General features: G+C 48.4%; 2 protein-coding genes across 2 annotated transcripts; both read left to right on the forward strand.

Annotated features, from left to right (window-relative positions):
* Window positions 1-788: 788 nt before the first annotated feature.
* HOO65_011140 (Serine/threonine-protein phosphatase PP2A catalytic subunit) lies at window positions 789-2,909 on the forward strand (the record flags this gene model as incomplete). The annotated part of the gene is made up of 6 exons (XM_071005562.1): window positions 789-944; window positions 1,178-1,219; window positions 1,303-1,408; window positions 1,485-2,091; window positions 2,745-2,787; window positions 2,838-2,909. 6 exons carry the CDS (start codon window positions 789-791, stop codon window positions 2,907-2,909), a joined length of 1,026 nt encoding a protein of 341 aa, XP_070862962.1.
* Window positions 2,910-18,065: 15,156 nt separating this feature from the next.
* Window positions 18,066-19,154, forward strand: HOO65_011141 (uncharacterized protein; the record flags this gene model as incomplete). The annotated part of the gene is made up of 1 exon (XM_070999888.1): window positions 18,066-19,154. One exon carries the CDS (start codon window positions 18,066-18,068, stop codon window positions 19,152-19,154), a length of 1,089 nt encoding a protein of 362 aa, XP_070862963.1.
* Between the last annotated feature and the right edge of the window lie 4,539 nt (window positions 19,155-23,693).

A 23,693-nucleotide genomic window follows, 5' to 3' on the forward strand; every position in this document is an offset into this window, starting at 1 on the left:
GGGCTAGCCAAGCTTCCTTTTTTTTTTTTTTCTGAGGAAGCAGCTTGAGCTTAAGTTTAGCTGGGACCACAGCCCTCTATATTTTTACTGATAATCTCCTGTATCACGGCGACCACTGCCCACACTATAGCGCCTGAGCCTTATGATTTACTGGCCACTCCCTGTACCTATAGTGAAGAATGCCTGCAAGTACAGCACCCCGCTGCCCCACTACAAACCTGTCCTCAGGCTCAACCTCGCATTCCCCATCCCATCTCCCCTCTCTCTCCCCTAATTCAGCCAATGAGTAGCCTGTCCTCTCCAGTCAAACCCACATTTTCATTCCCATCTTCAGACTTGTCGCTCTCCTTCGTGTCTTTTTTTTTTATGTCCTTTTCAAAACAAAGGCATCACCAATATACACAATACATAAAAAAGAACTCAATTCAATCAACGGAAGCAAAGAAGCTCTTGCGTGTTTGTTTTTCTCATTTTCTGGATTTTTTTTTCTTTTTCTCTTCGGCTTTTTTTTTAATTCTTTCTTTTCTTTTGATTCCCAACGACAGAAAAAGAGACGAACGATCCCAAGAACGAACAATCCTCCTTTTAAATACTGAAATAATCTCGCTCTTCTCCCTTTTTCACGACCTTTTCTCCTCCCCCAGCTTCTTCTCAGACCCCAACCCGCCATCCAATCCATCGCTAACCTCCTCTCGCCATCGCTATTGTCATCCTCGCCCTCTTCTTCAATACCTCCCACCACATAAACACCCGACCGACACGCACACCCGCCCGCCCGCCTGCCCGCAATGGACACCAACATGGAGGATGTCGTTAGACTGCCCTCAAATGTCCCGCTTCAGACCCTGGAACCCGCCACATTGCCGACAGTCGACGGCTGGATCGAGAGCTTGATGGCATGCAAGCAGCTGAGCGAGCTAGACGTGCAGAGATTGTGCGAAAAGGTGCGGCACTTCACTTCTCAGGGAGCAATCCTGCTAGGGCCGCGGCAGCCCCTCCCGATCCCATGACACCTATCTCAGTTGTTCCGGCCGGTCCAAGTTTCTTCAGGCCCGGGACGCGGCTGCCGCCACGGCCACGGACCATCGGCCACGGGATCACTGAGACAACTTCCTTTCGGCTGTCCGTGCCACCAAAGCCTCCATTCAACTGAAACTAACCTGCTTGCTTTCTACAGGCCCAAGAAGTCCTTCAAAACGAATCGAACGTCCAGCCAGTGGTATGTTTTCTCCTCCTCTGCTCCGCCTATTATCGGTTTTGCTAATCATCAATGGCTCTCGCCTTTCAACTCCCTTGCTGCAGAAATGTCCTGTCACTGTTTGTGGTGATATCCATGGCCAGTTCCACGATCTGATGGAGCTGTTCAAGATTGGAGGCCCCAACCCCGACACCAACTACTTGTTCATGGGTCAGTCTTTACCTTTTTATTGTCTTTTCCCTTCTCTTTCTGCCCACTTGCCTTTGCTGACCCACTACCACCCCAGGCGACTATGTTGACCGTGGCTACTGTTCTGTTGAAACCGTCACCCTGCTCGTCGCCCTCAAGATCAGATACCCTCAGCGTATCACCATTCTGCGTGGCAACCACGAGTCGCGCCAGATCACGCAGGTCTACGGATTTTACGATGAGTGCTTACGCAAGTACGGAAACGCCAACGTCTGGAAGTTCTTCACCGATCTCTTCGACTATCTCCCCCTGACCGCTCTTATCGACAACCAAATCTTCTGTCTTCACGGTGGCCTATCGCCCTCCATCGACACCCTTGACAACATTCGCGGCCTCGACCGCATCCAAGAAGTCCCCCATGAAGGCCCCATGTGCGACTTGCTCTGGTCCGATCCCGATGATCGCTGTGGTTGGGGAATCTCGCCCCGCGGTGCTGGCTATACCTTTGGACAAGACATTTCCGAGGCCTTTAACCACAACAACAACCTGACTCTGATTGCCCGCGCCCACCAGTTAGTCATGGAGGGCTACAACTGGTCGCAAGATCACAATGTTGTGACCATTTTCTCTGCTCCCAATTACTGCTACCGCTGCGGCAACCAGGCCGCTATAATGGAGATTGACGAGCATCTTAAGTACACATTGTACGTATCTATCTCCTTTTTGTCCCTCTCTTCTCTTTTTCTCTTCCCGTGTTGTGTCCTTTCGTGGCCGCCCTGATGTCGTGTTTCTGCCAAGCTAACCTAAGCTACCTTTCCTCTTCCTCCAGCCTCCAATTCGACCCGTGTCCCCGTGCCGGCGAGCCCATGGTCTCCAGAAGAACACCTGACTATTTCCTTTAGAAGAACAGACAGACAGACAGCATCAACAAACATATTATTCTGTGCATTCTTGTGTCTTTTCGTGTCTTTGCTTTCTGTTGCATTTCGTTCCTTTTACTTCATTCCCTTTTCTCTTCTATTCGTCCCTTTTTAATCCGTTCTTTCTTTCTTTTCATGTTAACCCATGCCTCCCTCATCCCGTATCGTATCGTATTGTACTGTCTGTTGTATCATGCCATGTCTTGTCTTGTCGTAGCAAAGAATCTAGAATGTATGTATGTGCCCATAACGTTGGTGTCTGCCTGCACAGACACCCAGTCGCCCGGCTTGCTCATCCGGGATACGAGCGCGGGTTGCAGGGAGATATCTGTCTCTCTGCTTTTCCCCTCTCCTATTCTCCGCATCTTTCCACAGACTGCCGCCCCTCTCTCAAAGCCTAGACAACCCGCTCACACACTAACGCGACACAACTAAAGACATAGGGATGGAGAGCAAAAGCGGCCAAAACCAACACATGAGGTGAGGTACCAAGGGCAAGGAAATTACAAGGCCTTCTAGAATGTCCCCAGAACCCTTTCGGTGTTGGCGAGGAATGGAGGGATGCCAGTCAGGCGGAAGAGAAAAAATGGCAGAATCTTTAGACACAAACGCAACAACTAGTAGCCAAATCCATCCAGGCAAATGGTCGGGCCAGACAAGAAGGGAGGGAAGAAGACTGATGGATACCAGAACCACTGACTGGTCTTGTCTCTTTTGTTGTATCGTATCAATGAGGTCTAGGCTCTTTGTGAAACCCGAGAGGGATAGCATAGAAGACAAGAGAAAGAACAGAAAAAGAAGAACAACAATTCCTATAGCCCTTCCTATACTATTGCTTACATTTGCATTCCTGGCCGCTAGCTCTCCTTGGCCACTACCGTGCAATTTACTCAAAAAAGAAAAAAGAAGAAAAAAGCCCAAAGTTCGTCGCCTGTTCGCCGCCTCTCCCACCTTTACCTCGGAGCAGACTGGTAGGTGTAAAATGCAAAGATGAATATACACAGTATAGGTAAAGGGGAAAATAAGCCCCGAAAAGAGCCCAGGATGACCTCGGACTTGCTTCATTCCGAAGCTATCCTTTCACACTCCACGCCACCCCGCCTCAAGGGAAACAGTCGGGCGGAGAGGTCTATGGGAGTCCCTCAGGGACACCGCCAAAGCCAAGAAATCTCCGAGTCACTCCGTAACGGACGTAAGAAATCGGCTATTTCAGCCTTTCAAGAATCCTACGCAAGTCCAACTATCTATTAGCCACAATAACTGTAAGCAGAGTCATCCTTCATTTTGTTTATTCTCGTTTTAAGCTTGCCCAGATTTCATGCTAATAAGGGCAAGGCGTAGTGGAGGTGACGAGAAGAGTTGAGTGGCGGCTTGATAGCTTCGACCCGAGAGAAGGCAGAGCCAATTGCAATGTGAAAGAATAGCTAGAGAGGTAGTCTAGATAACACCAGGCATCACTCTTGTCTGGCCATGTCTTTCTTTCAAACTCTACGGCCGCATCATTACGCCGTCAGATTTTGCCTCTCATTGAAGTTTAGCCTCACCGCGGTCTGGCGACTGACAGACATTTTTCGTCTGGCCAGGCACGCAGTCTAGCCCGTGCCGATGAGGTGGGAATGCTAAGCACGGCCCTCGGAGGAGGGGTGGATGTGTAAATGGGAATCTTAGTTCTCTCGACAATCAGAAAAAAAGGCGCTGTCCAAGAAGCCACTGACTAAGTTTCCCTCTTCGGGGCATTGATTTTCGCCAAGTACCAAGGTTGTCGAGCTCGTCAAGCTCGTCAAGCTCGAATGTAGTCAAGCGGGTGTGTAGGCTTTATCTTGGCTCTTGGCCTTGTATTTGTCCGTATCGGCGATAGCGTCTGATGCGAAGAAACAATACCGAGGCTTACAGAGGGCAAGGAAGTCAGACAAGCAAAACAGTGCCAATCCAAGAGCAGAGTCGGCTATGGCCAAGGCACTCAGAGGCGGCTTCTATTTCGCGCGGGGACGAGTATTAACCCACGGGAAAACCACGCAAAGCCTAAGAACAACCCACAGTGCTTGCCAAGAGTCTCTTTCCAGTGGGATTCTTCCGCCCTGGCAGGGTGGCTCTTCAGAGATGCTTGTTTGTCTCAGTCTCAGCCCACGCTGAATTTGTCAAAGGGCCTCAGGCTGTGGTGGGCTTCTCATCTCGCTATGTCAGAATTGGAGTCGAACAAGAAGTTGACAGCGCTGAAGAGTATAGAAGAGAGACATGCTACGAGGGATGATAGCAGCCGCCCAAACATTACCAACTAGCCAGCCAGTTAGCCAACAGAGCCGTGGTCCCTGGTCTGGCCAAAGCAGAGAGTCAGAGTCAGATCAGACCAGCCAAAGCGAGGGCTGCAAACAAGGCTTAGAAGGGCAGGCCAAGGCCCTATTCATTTCTCTCAATGTCTCAGTCGTATATATAACATGTGATTATTTTGGCTTGAATTTAAGATCGGAAAGCAAAGAAGAAGCAAAAATAAGACGCAGACGGTCCCTGGAAGCGAAAGATGGACAGGCTGATCTGGCCTGATTCAAGAGGAGGAAGGACAGGATACGATGGGGCAGAGCGAGATTTGTTGGGAAGACTACACAAACGGAAAGATGGGGATGGGGCCTGACGACGTAGTTGCCTCTTCCCCAGTTCTTTCTGGGCCAGGACAAGCGGAGAGTACAGAATTCCAAATTGATGATCGTATGACGCTGGTGCGCTCTCAGCAAGGGCGGTAGTCGTAGCTACTTAGGGTTAAGGAAAAAGAAATAATAAAATTAAAAAAAAAAAAAAAAAAGCCAGGATTAAATCTCATCAGTTGACCAGGACTAGGTATTTTGGCAAGTGCATGGGTGTGAGGGCTTGGGTGACTTGGGCTATGTACACGATCGCTAACTGGATCCCCGTCCCCGCTGTTTGTCCTCGATGAGCTTGATACTTTTATCGTTAGGCGGACGCCACTTTACCTCCTCCTCGTCTTCCATATTTCGTGCAGGGCAACATGGAGGCTGTCAAGGGCTTTCCTTCTTCTGATGGCCTCCATCTTATTTACAAGCATGGCCCTCGGTCTAGCTTATTTCCTACTGTCACTTTACCCCCAAGCCAGCCAGTAGCCAGCCACCACCAACAAGCACGCAAGCAAGAAGAGGAATCATCGCAACAGAGCGGAAAGTCAGTGCGCAGGGAGAGGAAAAGAACGCACGCAGCATTGAGAGCAGATTGGGTGAAGGCGAAAGCAAAGGCGAGAAAGAAAGGAAGCTACAGCTGATAGGCTAAAAAAACAAGAAGAACAAGTAAAACAAGGCGCAAAGCCACGAAGGCGCCGCAAGGGATAGTGACGAGAAATGAGACTTGCAGTGAGGAGCGAGGCAAATGAAGGAAAAGGGAAAGCAGGAAGCAGGCGTTGGAAGTTCGGCTGGACTGGGACCTAGTCCAAGACACTGATATTTATTGGCTGGCGCGTTGTTGCTGCTTGTGCTTGTGTAAGTGCGGACATACATACTCTCTACAAGCCAGACCCCCATTAGCATGCAGACACACCAGGCACAGACAGCAGCCACTGAGACGAGACACACGGACAGAGAGACAGCCATCAACCAACAACAGCCTTTTTCCGTCTCTTGGCAGGATCGGAAGGGAGGGCTCGGCGGAGGAGACTGAGACACGGACAACATCGAAAGGGGAAAGGACGGGGATGTAGCAAAATGAATGCAGCTGCACGTGCAGCAGGAGAGCTTCGCGGTCTAGCAGCTGGATCCGACGCGGCTGTAGACAGCGGGCAGGTCGATGTCTCCTGGTGCTGATGCTGGTGCTGGTGCTGCTGGTGCTGCTACCACCACTCCTGCTAAGATAGCATGTATCCGTTATCTATAGTGCTGCGATGGACATGCACCTTCTTCTTGTTCCCCGCCCCCCTGCTCGTGGAGTAGGGGACGTGGGGAAAGGGCGGCGTAGTTTATTTGAGCCTGTTTGCCTCAAGCGACAAAAAGTGGAGTGGGTACAAGTCTCTCCATCCCATATCCCATGATAAGCAAGAAGCAACAGAGCCAGCCACCTAAGCTGATACATGCTATCTATAATCTAATCTTTGCCATGTACTATGGCAAAAGCCCTGGGGGACTGCAGCACCCTTAATCACTAATCACCACTTCTGCTGCTGCTGATATCAGCACTGTCAAAGAGTAGCGCAAGTCGCATGCATATTATGCAGCTAAAAGAGCTGATACACCAACAGAAAGCGCCTGTCTTCCTAGGCTTCCTTTTTTTTTTTTTTTTTTGGCCTCTGCTTTGGGAATGTGATACTTGCTTCTTTCTACTGAGGCAGGGTCATCGCCGGGTTGAATCAGGCCAATCCTGGAGTAATTAAAGATATTTCCGCTCTTTTTTTATTTTCTTTTTCTTTTGAGAGGTTGCATGGGTTTCTTATCCAGGTTGATGGCAAAGCCCATTTCCTTGTCCTTGTCCTTGTCCTTTCCTTTCCTTTCCTTTCCTTTCCTTTCCTTTCCTTTCCTCTCCTCTCCTCTCCTCTCCTCTCCTCTCCTCTTCTTTCTCTTTGCCTTTTCCGCCTGCTTTTGACGATACCAAGCTGCATAGAGGTGGTCACACTATAGCTTTCTTCAGTGTCACGTATGCAGGCTGGTGGTCAGCTCACGTAGACTAGATAGACTAAAACAAGGACCGAGGTTGAGGTGAGGTCAGCCCAGGTGAAGCTATTGGCAGGTTCGTTAGGGTGACCCGCATTTTGTCAAACAAAACGGATTTTTGTGCGGTGCACTTGCTAACGGGGCAATAGCTCGTATCTTGGTTGTGTGCGTCAGGCGTCAGGCGGTGGGCAGGGCATCTTCACCTCTCTCCAGGTTCACCCTTGCATCTTCAACACGTTTTTGGTTGGCTTTTTTTTTTTTTTTTTTTTCAAATTTTCACTCCCCCTCTCTTCCTGCCTCACCGCTTCTTTTTTTGCTGTCTTCTCTCTTCCTACTGCTTCTCGTTCCTTGCCTCTGGGTAATTGTCATCATGCATCTTGCATATTTCGCTGCTTCCCTTTTTTCATCTGGCCTATCCTGTAGCTCCGTCTCCTTGTGGGCTTGGTAGTTTTCCCCCTCCTATCGTCTAGAAGGAGCCGTCCTGGTACCTTTGACAAAGTCATAGAAGACTGTCTGTCGCTGTACCTGATAGCCCGCCCCCGCACCAATGATATCACATAAGCGAGACGAGGAAAGAGAAGGATAAAAAAAGATTTTCGCCCACCGACCTGACTGATGACCTCGTCAGTCAGGAACTGGAAGGTTAAGCGGTGGTCCTGACCCCTTTGACCCTGGGCCCTGTCAGGCCAGGCCAGACCAAGCCAAGTCGTCTGTATTCTGCCTGTCCTTTGGCTAGACTCGATGGTTCGTCGATATATGTTCCCGTGACTTGCTGAGTGAGTTGCGCAGTGAAGATGTTTTTAGAAGCCAATCAGAGGAAAGGCCAGGGTCGTGTAAATACAGTAAATAGACTAGGCCGTTGGGTCGGTGGTAGTCGGTGGGCGCAGGTGTGCAACCAACCGTTCGTTGGCTTATTATGTCAGCACATCCCCATCTAGGAAGGACAGGGCATGTGCACCGTGTATTTCATATCGAATGTGCTGTTTTTTTTTATAGATAAAACCTCATACTGCCAATGCCAACATCACGAGAATCAGCATGGACCAAGCCGGCCAGGAATAGTCCAAAGAAACAAGCTACGGATAAAAAAAAATAAGACGAGTTTTCTTGCACTTGGTTGTCCAGCCCAGCCCTGGCCATTTCCGTCTAACCATAACGCTGTTTAGCCATGTGAGCAGAAGGCTAAGCTTCACACTTGTGCCTGCGCCTGACCTGGGCAACTAGGTCGTCAAGGATAAGGGCAGGTAGGACTCTCAGAACAGACATTCCCCTTTCGGCTCACCTGCATCTACGTGCACGCACGAGCATGGGCCGCCCCCTGCCTGTCAACACCCAGAACCAGGCCATGGCCTCTTATTAAGCTATTTTGGTCATTTGGCTAGGTCAGGCCGGGAGGGGGGAAAGGCTTGCTTTTTTCTTGGCCTGCTAAAATGGCTTGTAGAAATTGTTCAAGGTAGCACTGCTAAAAGGGACGATTTGAGCGCAACCTCAGCTCTGATAAAATTATTTTTGTCAGCTGTGCTAGGACTCACGGTGATCCTATAAAAATAAAGAACAGGGAAGGGATATCGATAAAGGCGAAAATGCAGAGAGAGAGAGAGAGAGAGAGAGAGTGCGGAAACAGAAGGAGAACAATTATCGTCACTAGAGAGGATGATAATTAACTGGCCAGCGTTTTGCTGAGCAGGGCCTCTATTATTACAGCCACTTTCAGCAAAGCTTGGACTCACATTACAGGCCAGGCCCAACTAAAGCAGGCCTAAGCCTAGCCACACCGCCAGCTACTCCAAAAAAATTGTTACTATATCTGGCATGCACTGAGTAAGAAGCACAGAACCCCGCTTCCCGCGCCGTCTGCCCGCTGTAAAACGAACTATAAGCCCTCGTCCTTAGGGGTGCCCTACCCGAGACAAGCCCCGTAGGCCACGCACAGAGCACTGAGCAAACATGGCAAAACAAAACGCTGAGGGGAGAAAAAAACGTGGGAAACAAAAAACGGACGGCGCCTTGGGCCGGGCGGGACAGCGGGAAGTAGCCCAGAAAGTAGGCCAAGAAACATGGAGACAAAGTCAGGAGATGGGGCGCGGGAAGGCAGAAACAGGTGAGGTTCTGGGGATTACGAAGGCCAAGTGGGCGAGGAGATGACAGTGTAAGGTGTTGTTGTTGCCGTTGCTGTTCCTACTACTGCTGCTGCTGCTGCTGCTGCTGTCGTTATTTGCGGCTGTGGGTGTGGCTGCGCTTGTGGCTGACGCACGTTTTTGTCGTTTTATTTTCAGGGTGCCATCCGCTACTTACTCAGCTTCGCCTATTTCTCTCTGCTCTCCAATTGCCCATCCGCATACTGTAAGTTCTTCTTTTCAGACCCTGGCCCTTTCTCTTCCGTCTCGATTTATTTGTTATTCCGCTCGCTAGTTCGCGCATTTCGCCTGTTATCATCAACCTTTTTTTTGTCCGCCTGTCTTGTCCTTGTCCTTGTCCTTGTCTTGCTCGCACACTTCGCGCTTTCCGCAGCCAGTGTGTCTGCGCAAGTCTTGCGGACTTGTGAGCCTGTGACTATTCTGAATGAGGGAGAAAGGACGCTATAGCACTTGGACATGCACTAATAGACTAACGGAAGAACCACCCCCGTTCAGACCAAAGCCAATCAAGAAACAAAAAAAGATGTTCAGAAAGCACAGACGCGATCAACACCCCCCCCCCCCCCCCAACAAACCCGGCACTAAAGCAGATTTATTGCGCCGATTTTTAACACACTTAGTTGGTGGATGAATTCTTTCCGATTCCATGATTCCAAATCTGGCCTCTCTCCTTTTGCTTCTCTCTCCGTGTGCAGTCGGTGTTATCGCTTACAGACCCCAAACCACCGAGAACTGGCTTCCCTTTTCCCTCTTGCCAAGCGTTTGCCTATCAACCATACCTACCACTCAGGTGCACACAAACCCTGACTTCCTAGGAGCCAACCCTGTCACATAAACCCAAACCCCCTTGAGTCCGCAAAACTTCATGAAAAGGCAGGATCTAGTAGTTCCCACTGAAACCTAACCTTGATTTTGTTCCGCACTCCCAGATTGGCCTGTTCTAGATCTCAACTTCAGCACTATAACACGTCTCCACACCTTGGTAGCTGAAGAACTAAAAATAAGGCAGAGCCTAACTGTCGATTTTAATTTTAATCACGTCCTTCACGACATCCAGAGCTGGCTTGTCGTAAGCCAATGAGTTGGCAGGAGATTAACTGCTAGCGGGTTTGGAAGAAGTCAGTTGGCCGCTCCGGCTGGCTCGCAGTAGGCTTTGCGCGACGAGGCCGAGCCTTTGAAGAAAAAGAGATGTGGGGCCGCTGCTACCTCATGCTTCACACCTCACACCCAGCAACTTTACTTGCAGCCCATGTATCAGTTGGCTTGCCTGCAGGCGCTGCGCATCTCGAAACCAACCACAAGCCGCAACTTGCATGGCATGAAAAGCAAATGAAAAAAATCTTCATGTGCGTGTTCATATAGCTAAGACCGCGATCTAGAAGGGCCATGTCGGGTGACATTATCACACCCACACTCGCCCATAAGTATGCGGCGCATCACACAGACACCAGACATACCAGAAATATACAGCTAAGTGCGGGGCGCACAGCAAGTAGAGAACGACAGATGAACCACCGGCAAACGAGGCCTCCCCCGCAAGTCTCCACTTTTCACAGCACATCAGTATCTCAGCAGTGCACAGTTGGCATGCAACAGCGTCGCTATCTTCTCTAATATCAAACACCAAGCACCAAGCACCAAGCACCAAGCAGAGGAAACACACAAGGATGGGAAGAGCAGAGAGATCGTAAATCGTACATCGAATATTTTAACTAAATCCTCTGGATCTTTCCGTAGTATCCTAAACCACTCAACGACAAGTCTTTCTTTGTCTGTGCCGCATTGCATAAACATGGCATGGAATAGAGAATGGTTCTTCGTTTTCTTTCTGTCTGCCGTTCTCCACTCTTTCCGGCCTCCCTCCTCTCCCCCCCCCCCTCGTCCGAACAAAAAGTGAAACCCAGCGAGCCACCAAGGGCAGGGAGAATAGGAGGGGAACCTGCTATTCAGGCAGTCGCAAGCCAGCGCGAGAAGGAATTCTCACGAAGACGCCGAAGGAAGAGAGAATTCTCGCGCCAGATTTTGCTTGCTACGCGTATGTAACAGAGCGGCGGTACACAGGCAGCAGGAGAAGAGTCTAGAGCTCTTGTCTTGCTTAGTTTCCCTGGATTCACTGCCACTGATTGGCTTGCTGTACGAGCTTCTCCTGACACTAAAGGAGGACTAAGCTCTGAGCAGAAAAACTAAGCAGTAAAGTTTGTGCACGCTTAGGCTGCACTTACAAGCAGTCCGTCTGACTAATTGGCCTTTTTTTTTCGGGCTCAACTAAGCCGTGTATTATTCTCTTTTTCTATGCATCCCAATATTTGCAGCAAGCAGAGAAGTTAGCTAGTCTTAACTAACACACGAGTAGTTTCCTAGCCCTTATTTCTCCTTGGCCTTCCTGCCTCCTATTCTTCATTTCAATGGCCTGATTTTAGAAGGCGGATGGGCTCATATTGTCATCTTGTAGTTAAACAATTGCTTGGCCTGGCCTAGATTGGCCTGGCTTCTCTCAGAACTTTCTTACTTTCTTTTAGTGAATTGGCATGTTACTTCTTCTTTCCCTAGCCTTCTCGTGTGATGCCTTGTCTACGAGTTGAGTCCCTATTTGTGTGTGTGTGTATGCGCGGAATGATAAGAAGGATGGATGAAACAAAAACTTGACATAAGAAGAAAGGGGGAAAGGAATAAAAACACCAGCAAGCCAAGAAAACTAACATACAAAAACATGCCATAACATCCTTATTTTTCATATTCTGGTTTACGCTGGGGAAAAAGGTAAGACCTAGTTAACTGGCCCCTTGGTCGTGTAGATTCTTCAGAGATCGCGATCAAAAGAACCTCTTTAACTTGACCATCAACAGCCGACGGCGGGCTCTGTGTTATATGGGTATCAATTGCATTACACACAACATTGCATAGAGCCGACTAGGCCAGTACGAGGAAGCCAAAACAAAACAACAACCAGTCCTGTATGTGTCATTGGCTTGGCCCTAGTTGGCCTAGAGGTGGCATCGAACAACAGCCCTTCCTTTCCTGCCGCGAACTTGCTGCCGAGCGCTAGATGCTGCACATTCTTCGGCAACAGCGGCGTTTGACATGTTGAATTAATTTGCCGTGCTTCCCTTCTCTCATGGAGCAAGTTTTGAGGTGTTTTTTTTTTCTTTTCCTTTATTCTTCTTCTCTTCTGTGACAAGAACAAGAACCGAGAGAGAACAATGATGTAACTGACTGGGATTGGAAGGGAGAAAAAAAGGGAAAAGTAATATCAAGGGCCTTTTTTTTTTTTTTTTTTTTTCTTGCTTCAGAATGGTTACCTTGGAGGTGGACCCGGCCGGGCACCACGAGAGGGCAGGAGTAGGAAGGGAAGGATAGGAACAGGGTTCATGGGGAACGAGAAAACTAGAAGTGCTTCGTGATATACGTAACTACGCATTTTCTTAGATTTTATTTGGGATTTCGTATATTGACACACCGATGTACTGATGTACTGATGTACTGATGTACCGATGTTCGGCTGCTAGCAGCTACATGCCTTTCTTGCGGGCTTTCTCAGAGGGTAGCCGTGGAAAAGCTAGGTAGCGAAAAGATTCTAATGGCCCATTTACGTGCAGTGCAATTCATGCAACGCAATCCTGTGTGTCTGCCAGATAGTTCAAAACATCGAACAGAAACAAGAGACTCTTACACTTTTGTTACGAACAACAGCCACAGCGACGACGACAGCGACGACGACGGACCAGATTCGAAACCGCGAAGGCTTAAAGTACCCTCTGAGAGGCGATGACGCCTCATGACGACGCCTCCCACTTGTATAGGGTCTTAGAGCAGTTCGATGCTAGGGTTTGTTCCTTATTCTCTCCCTCGTCTTTTTTTTTTTTTTTTTCGCCCCCCTCCCCCCACTTATGGGGGTTGTTAGTTTCAAGGAAGCCTACACTAGGCTATGAGCACTATGCAGAGAAACATGTAGATGAGGACGCCTGATTAGGCTGGTTTGTAATCCCGCGGCCACAAGAGCCGGGGCAACGCAAGTGCTGCTTTTATTTCTACATACGTGGAAGGAAAGAAGAGCATGCCATCCACAGCAGAAGGTTCTCCATATCGTCCGCCCAGAGTTTAGAAAAAAGAGGAAGGAATGAAAAGCGGGGAATGGGTGATTTCCTGATTTCCCGAAATAGCCCTCTTAGCTTGATAAAAGCTCGACGGAGAGAAAAAAAAAAAAAAAAGTACCCGGTATCTTGTGGGTTGTAATAAAGCCTAAGCCTGAGCCTTTCTGTCTGCATAAAGAAGCCTAATGTAAACAGAGATGGAGGATGGAAACGAGCTATCATGAGCAGACAAAAATGGAGTCTAGGCAAGGAAAAGAAGAAAAAACCCCTGCTTCCTTCTGCTTGTTCCCACCCTTCTTTGACTTGCCTGCCTACCCTAACCTGCTAACTTGAACATCCAAGCCCTGTCTAAGCCCAGAGTCTAGTCATCTAAACATCTAAGCCTCATGCTTCCCAGCCATAAGTTCCTAATATCGTTCGTAAAAACCTTTCCTTGGTCAACTTTTAATGCCAAGTTATAGTAGGATGGATCGAGTTGAAACTTGAAACGACATCACCAGCTAAATTATCTCGTATGTAGGCTAGAGCGAAGTGCGTGCAAAGTAAAGTTGAGCGCAGTAAAAGAGAATGGCTAGCAGGGCCAATGAATCAGAGGCTTCTGGGACTAGCTTTCTTCATCTTGCCTCCACTTTTTTTTTTTCACCATTTACATCTCAAAGCTACCACTGCACGTCATTGATCGCAGGGCCGATCAATCAACCCAAGTTTGGTACTAGGACTGCGCTGCATGAGCACTTGCTGAGAGCTGTGCAAGCAGTACGACTTTGAAAAGCCCTCTGCATCTATTACACATCCATTTTTTTCTTTTTTTTTTTTTTACCTGTATCTGAACCCGCATCCAGGCTGTTTTGCATCTCTGAAGAAGCGTGTGTTGTTACATGTTTCTGACCCTTTATTCGGCCCTCAATGTTTCTTCGAGCTCTTATTTTAAAACACTGGCAACAGGCGGGCGGTATTGTATAAACGAAGGTGGAAAATAAAGAAAAGGAACGTAACGTTTTGCGCGTGTCTTTATAAATATATGCACATAAATTCTTCTTTTCTTATTCAACTTAAGCTCATTGGCCAAGGTACGTCTTTACTGCTTAAACACCGAAAGCGCACAAACCTCGCCCGTAAGTCCCGCCTTGAAATATGTATACCGGGGCAATAGATCTGTTGCACAATACAAAGTTCTTCAAACACGTCCCGTTGTTTTCTACTTGTCATCTTGCAGATTGCCTGCTAGGGTTGTGGTTAGGAGGCCGGGCTATGCAAGTTATTAGCTACTTTTATTTCTTATTGTACACTTCATCATGTGGTGTCTGTTCTAGTTCCAGGTGGGCGGGAAAGAGGGGTAAGCAGCAGTAAGGAAAGAGCATGCCTGGTGGCGAAAAAATAGTAAGGGCAAAAGCAAGGCAACAGCCATGTCCATTTTTACTCTTTCCTCGCCTTTTGGTGGTAGGTTCGTATACTTTCAGTCACCAACAGCTCTTAGTAATCTGTACTCGTGCGCCCAAGCTTGCCTCTATATTCCGCTTTGTCTTTGGGCAAACAAACAAACTTCGCGAGGCTGAAACCTCACGGAGCCAGCGAGCAGGTTACGCGGCCCAATTGAGACAGGCAAGCAGCGGAGCGATATTACACTGCCTTGGTTGCCTGTGTCTTGAAGTCTGATTTCTGTAGTCTGGTGTCTGTGTATAACTGGCCTGTCGTCTGTGGTTTTCATCCATCCATCTACCGTCTACGCCCGCATTCCTATTGGGTTTAGCACTTGTTACAGGTTCTGGTATGTCTGTTAACGTAGACAATATATGTGGTAATAAACTCGCCACATGAGCCGAAATGAAAGAAAGCCTGTAGATTGCATTTCCTCATTGGCTTAGTTCTCTGCAGAGTCAAAGAGCGCATGGTAGCAGTTCTTTTGTCTCTTGTTCCTGACCTGACCTGATCCGACTCGGCACAGTATGGCTGCTGACTTTTGGTTTTTGTCGTGACTATTTTCTTATGTTACTAATGTTTCCTACATTGTGCTAGCTAAATACTGGGTCGAATCGTAAACTGAGACCCGTGAAAATATGGAAATTCCGCGGTTACAGCAAGCAAAGGTTGCAATGTAGCCATGTAGCCATGGTATGTAGCAGTCGCACGCAGGAATATGGGTGGCCCCATCGATGTATACATCATCGTACATGTTGCCAGTTACATGAAATACATGGGTGCATATGAGCACATGGGCACACGGGCACACGGGCACATGGGCACATGGGCACAGGAGCACAAGAGTATATAACACCTGTGCACAATGTTTACCTTCCTCGCGAACAGTTCCGTTACTTTGTGCCTCCGTATTCTATTTGCATCTGTACCTGAAATGAGAACTGGCTTTATTGCCTCTTCGCCAACTGTGCCTCATGCCTTATGCTTCACCCCGGACATGGGCAGCTGCTGCAGGTACTATTATTTTTCCTGCTTTGCTGTACCTGGGCTGTCTTGTCTGTTCCAAGTCTGTGGGCTTGAGTCGATGTCTGTGTTCTGTGTTCTATGTCTCCTTTTTTTGTCGCCAACGTCAATAATATTGGCCTCTTCCCGTTCTTTCTGTGTGCCAATTATCATTGCTGGAAAACGAAAGGGAGTTGCAGCAGAAGAGCAAAGAAGAAGATGGCAAAGAATGCAAGTCGTCCACTGTCGAGATCTGCGACGAGTTTGTTGATTGATGCCGTTAATAGTCGCTGGGTTATGGGGATTGACGGGAAGGGTTAGCGCAAAGGCAGACTGATCAACCCTAGTTGTTTCCCATCAAACACTCAAAATCTCAAATGTTTTCCTGTTCTTATTGCCTGTTTTGTAGGTAAAGCACAGACCTAAGGATGAGGAAGAAAGGAAAGAGGCTTGCTCCCGCTCGTTTGTTGAGGAGGAGAAATGAGGGGGAAGGCGGGCAAAATGCGTTTTAATTAGATAGCTACGTACGATTCCAATTCAGTTGCAGCTTACCGAGCCGAAAAGAAACAGAGATTCAGCTGGCCTATGCTCGAGATATGCTCAGGGAAAGGCGCGTTTGACTTCATTTCGGAGCTTGACCTGAAATGCAATGCCCCGGTTTGCCCTCGCCTTTTTTCAGATATCTTCTTCTCCCTTGAGGAAGAAAGGAAGAACAAAAAGAGCCCTGCACTTGTTGAGCTTGCGATTTGGAAAACTGCAAACAAACCAAAAGCCAAAAGGTAATAACAGGCGGAGAGCAAGACGACGCTCCTTTTTGTGGATCTAGGTGGGTCTGGATGATGAAAGAAAGAGGGGAAGCAGCCAAATAAGAGTGCATCCATGCTTCCTGAAGCTTAGGCATGGGCATAGAGCAGGGAGAGCCCATATGAGAGCAGGCAGAGAGCAGGCAGAGGCAGACGAGTGGAGGGGCAGCAGCTAGAAGTAGATATCATAGACACAAGCCATTGGTGCTCCCCCGAGCAGGCTGTAGTATATAGAGGAGAAGAAGGCCCAGCAAAGAGAGCGCTGACGAAGACAGCCTTCTCCCCAAGCCACGCTTCTCTCTGTTTGCTTCTGAAGAGGGCATACGCAAAAGTCAAAAGAGAAGGTACATGCGCTAATTCAAACTGAGCTAACAAGACAGGCAGCCATCTGAAAGGCCAGAAGCTAGCAGCCAACAGCCAGCAACCAGTAGCCAACAAACACCCAGCAAAAAGGAAGCAGAAGCAGAAAGAAGCAGCAAAAAGAGGCCTGGTTTCAAAGAGTAGGGTAGGGACAAACGAGCTCTTCTCCACCTTCCCGCCTATCAACAAACGGAAGCAAATTTTCGTCTTCACCGCTGCTTTGCATGGCAGTCGGTCGTGTCTTTTCAATTTCGCACCGTTTGACTGTATCTTCCTTGGTTTCTCATCTTTTTTTCGTTTTTGTTCGACTCTGTCCATTTTTGTCATTCTTGCTGGGTTTTGCAACCTAGATAATCCGGGCTTGTACATATGCGTCTTGTACATTCCAATTGAAGAAGAACAAACGGAAAGAATCAAACGACGGTGCCTGAATCCAGGAACTGCACCTGTACCACAGCGGCGAAGATAGCGAGAGAACCATTAAAATATACATCCATTTTATCTCGACCGTCTTTCTACCTGCATCTCGTTGCTTTTTTCCTGGCTATCATAGTCGCAGTTACTTTTTCGTCTCTTTCCCTCTTCTTCTCCTGTTCTTTCTTTTTAATTCTGGATATTTCTCTCGTTATTTACTTTCCACTATTTTTTGTTAAATTAATTCTTTTCCTCGGGCATTCTTCTTCTCTTCTCACCTTGCTGTCTGTTTTGTTCTTGTTTGGGCTTAGCAGATGTCTCTGCCTTCTCGTCTAGTTTTTATGACCCCTCAGCTGCGTTGAAAAAAAGAAAAAAAAAAAAAAACTGCAATAAAATAAATAAGAGTTTATCGATATATTTTTTTTATCTCCCTTGCCGCAGGTCGCCGCTCTAACAACACACCCGCACACCCTCACACCCCATCTCCCTGCTTGGTATCTTTTTTTCTCTACCCCGCTCCTCTCTCACACACCCCCTCCTAGCTTCACCGTCATACTCGGGCGGCGTGCTGGAGAGAAGGGAAGCAAACGAGGCCGGCAAAAGAGATATATAGCCTTTTGTCTACCCACACTTTTTATCAACATACTTGCTCTGCCTTTTCTGAATCATCATCTTCTACAACCAACAACAACAACGACAAGGGAATACCAACAGTACATTTTTTTTCTTTTCATCTTGTCTCTTTTTTACTATTACGACTTTCTTCATTTAACGACTTGTATTTTATTTCTGTCTTATACTTCTCCCATATCTTCCGTGATACTATACAGCCTACCTCTATCACTTCCAATACATACATACACATACAACCGACCATACTATCTCACAATGCCTCTCAAGCTTCATCTCCGCAAATCCAGCAACTCATCCATCTCCACACAAAACATCTCCTCACCCATCATGCAGAGCTCAAGCCCCAGTCCAACCTTTTCAACCTCGACGACGCTCTTTTCACCCATAACTCCCCGCACTGGTAGCATTTCCTCTACTTCATCTTCATTTTCATCCTCTTCCCATCGCCGCTCCAGAACACTGGACATTGACCCTCTCAGCTTCCACCCTGTATTCCACGCCCCCCCTCGTCTGCAGGACCGGCCGTATCTGTTTACGCCGTCTACCCCCAAGAGCCCATCATCCACCATGTCTGTACGCTCGCCCTCCACCACCAAGATCATTCTGCAAAAGCCTCGCAGCCTGCCGCAACACTTGAGGATTGTGCACGCCATCGAGGAGCAGACGAGCTTTTACGACGACGCCTCAGATTTTGAGAGCTTCATTGGCGACGACGAAGAGGTGGCTCAAGAAGATGAGTACAACGTGGATGCTGAGGAGGAAGAGGACTTCGATCTACAGAACAGCCAGCTGGTGCAAGAATTCTACGGCAGCAGCTCGGAAGAAGTAGAGACTCCCGTGATGCTTCAAAGGCCATCGCTGCAGCGCTCTCACTGGTCTGAGTCAACAATCGCATCATCCATGTCTGATGACACCGAGAATGCGGAACACATGGCGGCGGCCACTGACGATGTGACCATCACCAGCATTGAGAACGCCGACGAACACCAGCAGCTACAACCGCCGACCAAGGCGCTGCCTTTCCCGTCCCTGCCTCTGCCCCCGTACCCGGCCGAGTTCCTTGAAGACCCAGAGTCTGAGTCTGAGGAGGACCGCGACTACTCCCCTCTCTCGCCTGTTTCTGAGCGTGCGCCAACTCCCCATCCCCAGCCTCAAAGTGAGGACAAGGGCCTTTCGGCACCTAGCTTCCCGTGGAAGCGTGAGACGATGCCTATCCTTGCCGACGAAGCGGCGGTTGAAGAGCGCTTCCGCCGCGGTGGCTGGAAGCGGTGCGGCGGTATCTTTGACCACAGCGAGTCGCACTTCCGCTTTGTTGGCCGCAACTCGTCGCCGGCGACTTTCTAAAAATCTTAATCTTTTGAGAACCGCACACTAAAAAAGCAGGGCTTGCCCAGCATTTCTCCTTCGTTTTTCTTGACTCCTCTTCTGAGGACGCATCTATTTTTTTTTTTTTCCTTTTAATTTTTCTCTCTTTTAATCGGCTTCATTCGCTCACTTTTCCTTTTCATTTCCCATCACTCTACTTTCGTTATATACCACAACCCCCACCTCTTGTATGGGCAGTTATTTCTCTTTCCTTTGTTTAAATTCTGGCATATTCTTTTTACTGGTCTTCTTCGCATTGGCGCAAAAGTATTCTTTGGGTAGTTTTTATGGGATAGCCGGAGTTCTTTTTTCTTTTTTTTTTCACTTTCTTTTTAGGGGTGGATTTATTATACCACAGTGGGCAGATCAGAGAAGGAAATTTATGAAATATACAAACGCCTTTTCCTTTAGGCATCTTGTTTCAACTCGTCTTGAATCCTCGTGACTTTGATATGATTTGGAGATAAATTTTACTATGTTTAGTGCACGATAGCCCGGGCCAGCCACAGGCTTGCGCTTCCTATAGTGGTGGCGGTGGTATCGAGTACTTGTGTATGTCTATAATATGCAGAATACGTTTGGTATTGGCTGTCAAGTTGTTGAGTCGCATTGGCCAAGAGAGGGGAAGACGATAGAGGCGGAGATGGAAGATAGAGAAGTGGGGACACCAGAGACGTGCAAGTGTGTACACATGTACGCACATGTCCATTGTAGGTGGGTATAATGTAGCAAGTACCTTGGGTGTACATTGGGCTTGGCCTGCGTTTGACGCTATTTGATGCTGTTGGGCTCTTTTCCCTACCCACTTTTGCACTTGGCTGCGTGCTGTGCCTGTTGCTTTCAAGTACCTGGGTACTTGACTGGTTGTGGGTGCGTACATGCACACCGAGATATACAGCAACAGGTAGGAAGAACAATGACAGGCATTGTCATGCAGGCGAATGCGACCGCAACATGCAGCGTGCAGTGCTAATGCAAATGACGTGGATCTGTTCTGTCCCGGGATTACTCATGGTTGAGGCTAGCGGCCTAACTGCAGAGACGTGGTCGCTTCACGTGCTGCATACACTTGCATATACAGCAAGCGATATGTCCTGTATTGTATTGTGTGTTGGTTCTTGTTTAGAAGGGGGCCTTCTTGCGGGTCGCTTGTCTTCCCCCACTTTTCTTTGTTTTATTGTCACCGAGCCCCGCTTTTCTCTGACCTGCTGCACTGCTGCTTGCTTGGCTGGGCTTCTACTGATCCGTCCTTTGCTGTCTGTCAATCAACTATTTGACCCCACTCTATTGCCCGCACAATCAAGCATTGAAAAAAAAGGAAAAAAAAAGAAACTTGTAGTAATTGCTGAGATTGCTGTAGAGCTATCTAGATGTGGCCACAAGGCTACGATCGCCAGTCGGGCCCTCTGTGCCTTGCGGTATAAATGGCCCAGTCCAGGCTCTGTGGCGAAACTACGAAAAAGAGAGCCAACAAAACCATCGTGAAATTCTTCTTTGGTGGCCTCCGCCTACGACTGGCCATTTCATCTTTTCTCCATTGATTCCTATTTTCTTTGATGCACATGTGTTAGACCGAGCCTAGAAGGCTTGGATTAGTTCACACACCCTAGAGCAGTAAAAAAACGCGTAGTAAGTGGCGAGAATATAAGAGAATACAAGAAAAGAGACGAGGCCAGATGCTGCGCTTAGTAGTGTCCATCAGGATAACTAACTCCAAAGTATAGCGCAGACTTGAGTGCAGTAGCAGTAGCAGTAGCAGTAGCAGTAGCAGCAGCAGCAGCAGCAGCAGCAGCAGTAGCACCAGACTTGCGAGTAGTTCTGTGCTCCTTTGCCCTCCCTCCTCTCGTCTTTGTTGCCTTAGAACAGCGGGAGAGGAGCAGAAGGAAGCAGGAAGAGGCAAGCAGACAAGAGGGCGAGCCTACTGCTTGTTGCTACCACCATACTAGCAACAACAGACATGGAGACACAGAGAGGGCACTGGCTCTTGCCAGGACATCCGGAATCTTGCACTATTAGTCTTGAGCTAGACACGTGGAAAGAGATGACATGCAAATTCACTCCGTGCAAGGCCTGGCTTTGCCCTTTAGTCTTCACTGGCTTGCCCTCGATTTTGAGGCCTTGACTGCCCCTGGCCAGCAAGCTAGCTAGCCAATTTTGGGGACTTGAACAAAGCACTGTCACTTTCCCCTCTATTCGGTTCTCCTTGCTTGCTACCCGCCTTCTTGTCTTTGCCCATGTTGGATTTATTACATTGTTCCTTGCATATGCATATCTTACCAGGGCTCCCAACTACTACAGACATTAGGATGGGTATTATCACGGGCCAGTGCTAGGCGAAGGCTAAGGCTTGCTCGCATTTAGCTAACAAAGACCACCGAGGTCTAGGCCCTGAAAATCTGACCTAAAGCTAAGGAAGCTTACCAGACAGTTCTGTAGTTTGGGGACAAGAGCCAGAAAAGTATTTGGAATGCACAATGAACGTATGATGGTTCTAGGATGGACTAGGTCTAAGGCAAGCAGTTGGTTTTCTTTTCTCTTTTTGTGCTTCTGCCAGCCTGGCTTTGATTTGTATTACTTTGCCCCTTGCTCTTACTTCTTGCCCCATCTTGCCTTGCTTAGATGCTTACCTGGACTGGTGCTTAGCTTTGTTTCTTGCTAAAAGCTTTCGGCCGTAAGGTTACATGCATTATGTTCTATGGGAGCCCAGTACTGAGACTACAGGGCCCTAAATTTCAGGTAATGATTAATGAATGCTGAGGAGATGGGACCAGAAAGAGGGGAATCGGACGAGAAAATAAGCCTAGACCTGGCTATTGTGTTGGAGGGCGTAGGCTTGCGGCCTGGAAGCATTAAGAGACAAGCAAGCCGTCTTGAATACCTAGATAGGCGGTTTCGGCTTACTGTGATTGGGGCTGGTTGGATGTGACTAGAATTTCGTGCAGCTATGGTGTGAATGGATGATGTGATATATCAGCTCCGGCCTGCTGGTTCTGCCCTGCTAGAGTGCTCAAAGGACCCAGACCTGCGGGACATAATAAGCACAGCACACTGCGCCAGCGTATCACCTGTGCCCACATATCTAGGCCCTTACTAAGGCAGAGGTCGGCCCGGTCAGATTGGCGGCCGATGATGGGGCAAGATCTTGATCTGTACCGAAGTCACTAGGTACCCAGGTACCTCTCAAGTGACGTCAATGGTCGAAGGCAAAGAAAGTCATGGGCCCTTGGGGACTGTGGGCCGGCAGCTGTCAGCAGCTGTGACTTTAACTAGGGCGGCTGCCATTTCTGTCATTTGATTCATTGTAACACAAGCAAACAAGAGGCCTATTCCTCAACAACAAAGGTCTTTCTCCTAGTCCATGACACTGCTGTGGCCTATTTTGTTTCTCCCTCTTCCTTCCTTCCTCTCTCTCTCTCTCTAGGAGATGGTTTATTCTCAAACGTTGCAAAGACTAGCGGTGTGTGCTGTGCCCATCTGCTATCCGCCCTCTTCCCCTTTCTTTGTTCTCCTCCTCTTCCCCATGTAGTGTAGCATCACTTCCCCTTGCAGGCTCAGCAGAAGGCAACCTCAAGAATGTAGTAAGACGGTATTAAAGGATTCCGTCTTTCCATGCGCCTTGTTTTCTTTCTCACCGCCGGGCAGCGAAAAAAAAAGCCTTAAAAAAGGAAAGCTAGGGAGAAGGATGGCGTAAGGGAGAAAGAGTCAGGGAGGAGAGATAATCCGTGTTAACATGTATGCCAAACGCGTGCTCATACATATGTAGCAGTCTGGATCTGGCGTGAAGATAAAGATTTTGTCCTAGTGTCTGGAATGCAGTGGCGACTGTCTCTGCCCCTGTTCCTGTCTCATGTGCATGGCTATGAAGTCATTGTGCATTATCACGATGCAGGGCGAGGGGACTAAGTGTATAGTTTGGTGGAGTGCATGGAGTATAGAGTAGTATCTGTTTCTGTAGCTCTTCACCACCCAATCGACTTGGTCTGGCCTCGTCTCATCTTATTCCTCAGCCTGCAGGTCTCAGGTCCTGGCTGCTACTATCGTGGTGGGAGTCGACAAGGTGATGCTGGATTGGAGTCATTGTAAAAGAGCATTATCATAGCAATGGTGGTGGCTTACAAGGGTGCAGTTTGAGCTGCAAGTCGCTGTAGGTATAGATACAAAAACAACAGAAATTGGGCTTGTGTATCATCCCAGGTATGCTTTGTTCTGTTCTGTTCTGTTCTGTTCCAAGCTTGCTCCCCACTCCCCCCTGCCTTCCGTCCCGGTCTTGTCCGGGGCCGCTCTCGGGCGGCAAGTTCCCTTGAGATATGCTTAGTACCAAGTGACTTGTCACTACGGACCTGCCCGCACTCTGCAAACAGGCATCCGAGCCCAACCGAAGTACACAGATCAGATACATCACATGAAAACACTCAGCGGTTCTAAGCCCCTCTTTCTCTGCTCTCCCTTGCGTCATGCATGTAACGATAAAATTTTGAGAGAATTAACTAGCTCGATTCTTCATATCTGCCACTGTGT

The sequence above is a fragment of the Ceratocystis lukuohia genome (assembly GCF_044167205.1).
Source record: "Ceratocystis lukuohia strain C4212 chromosome Unknown Supercontig1_pilon, whole genome shotgun sequence".
In the NCBI taxonomy this organism is placed as follows: Eukaryota; Fungi; Ascomycota; class Sordariomycetes; order Microascales; family Ceratocystidaceae; genus Ceratocystis; species Ceratocystis lukuohia.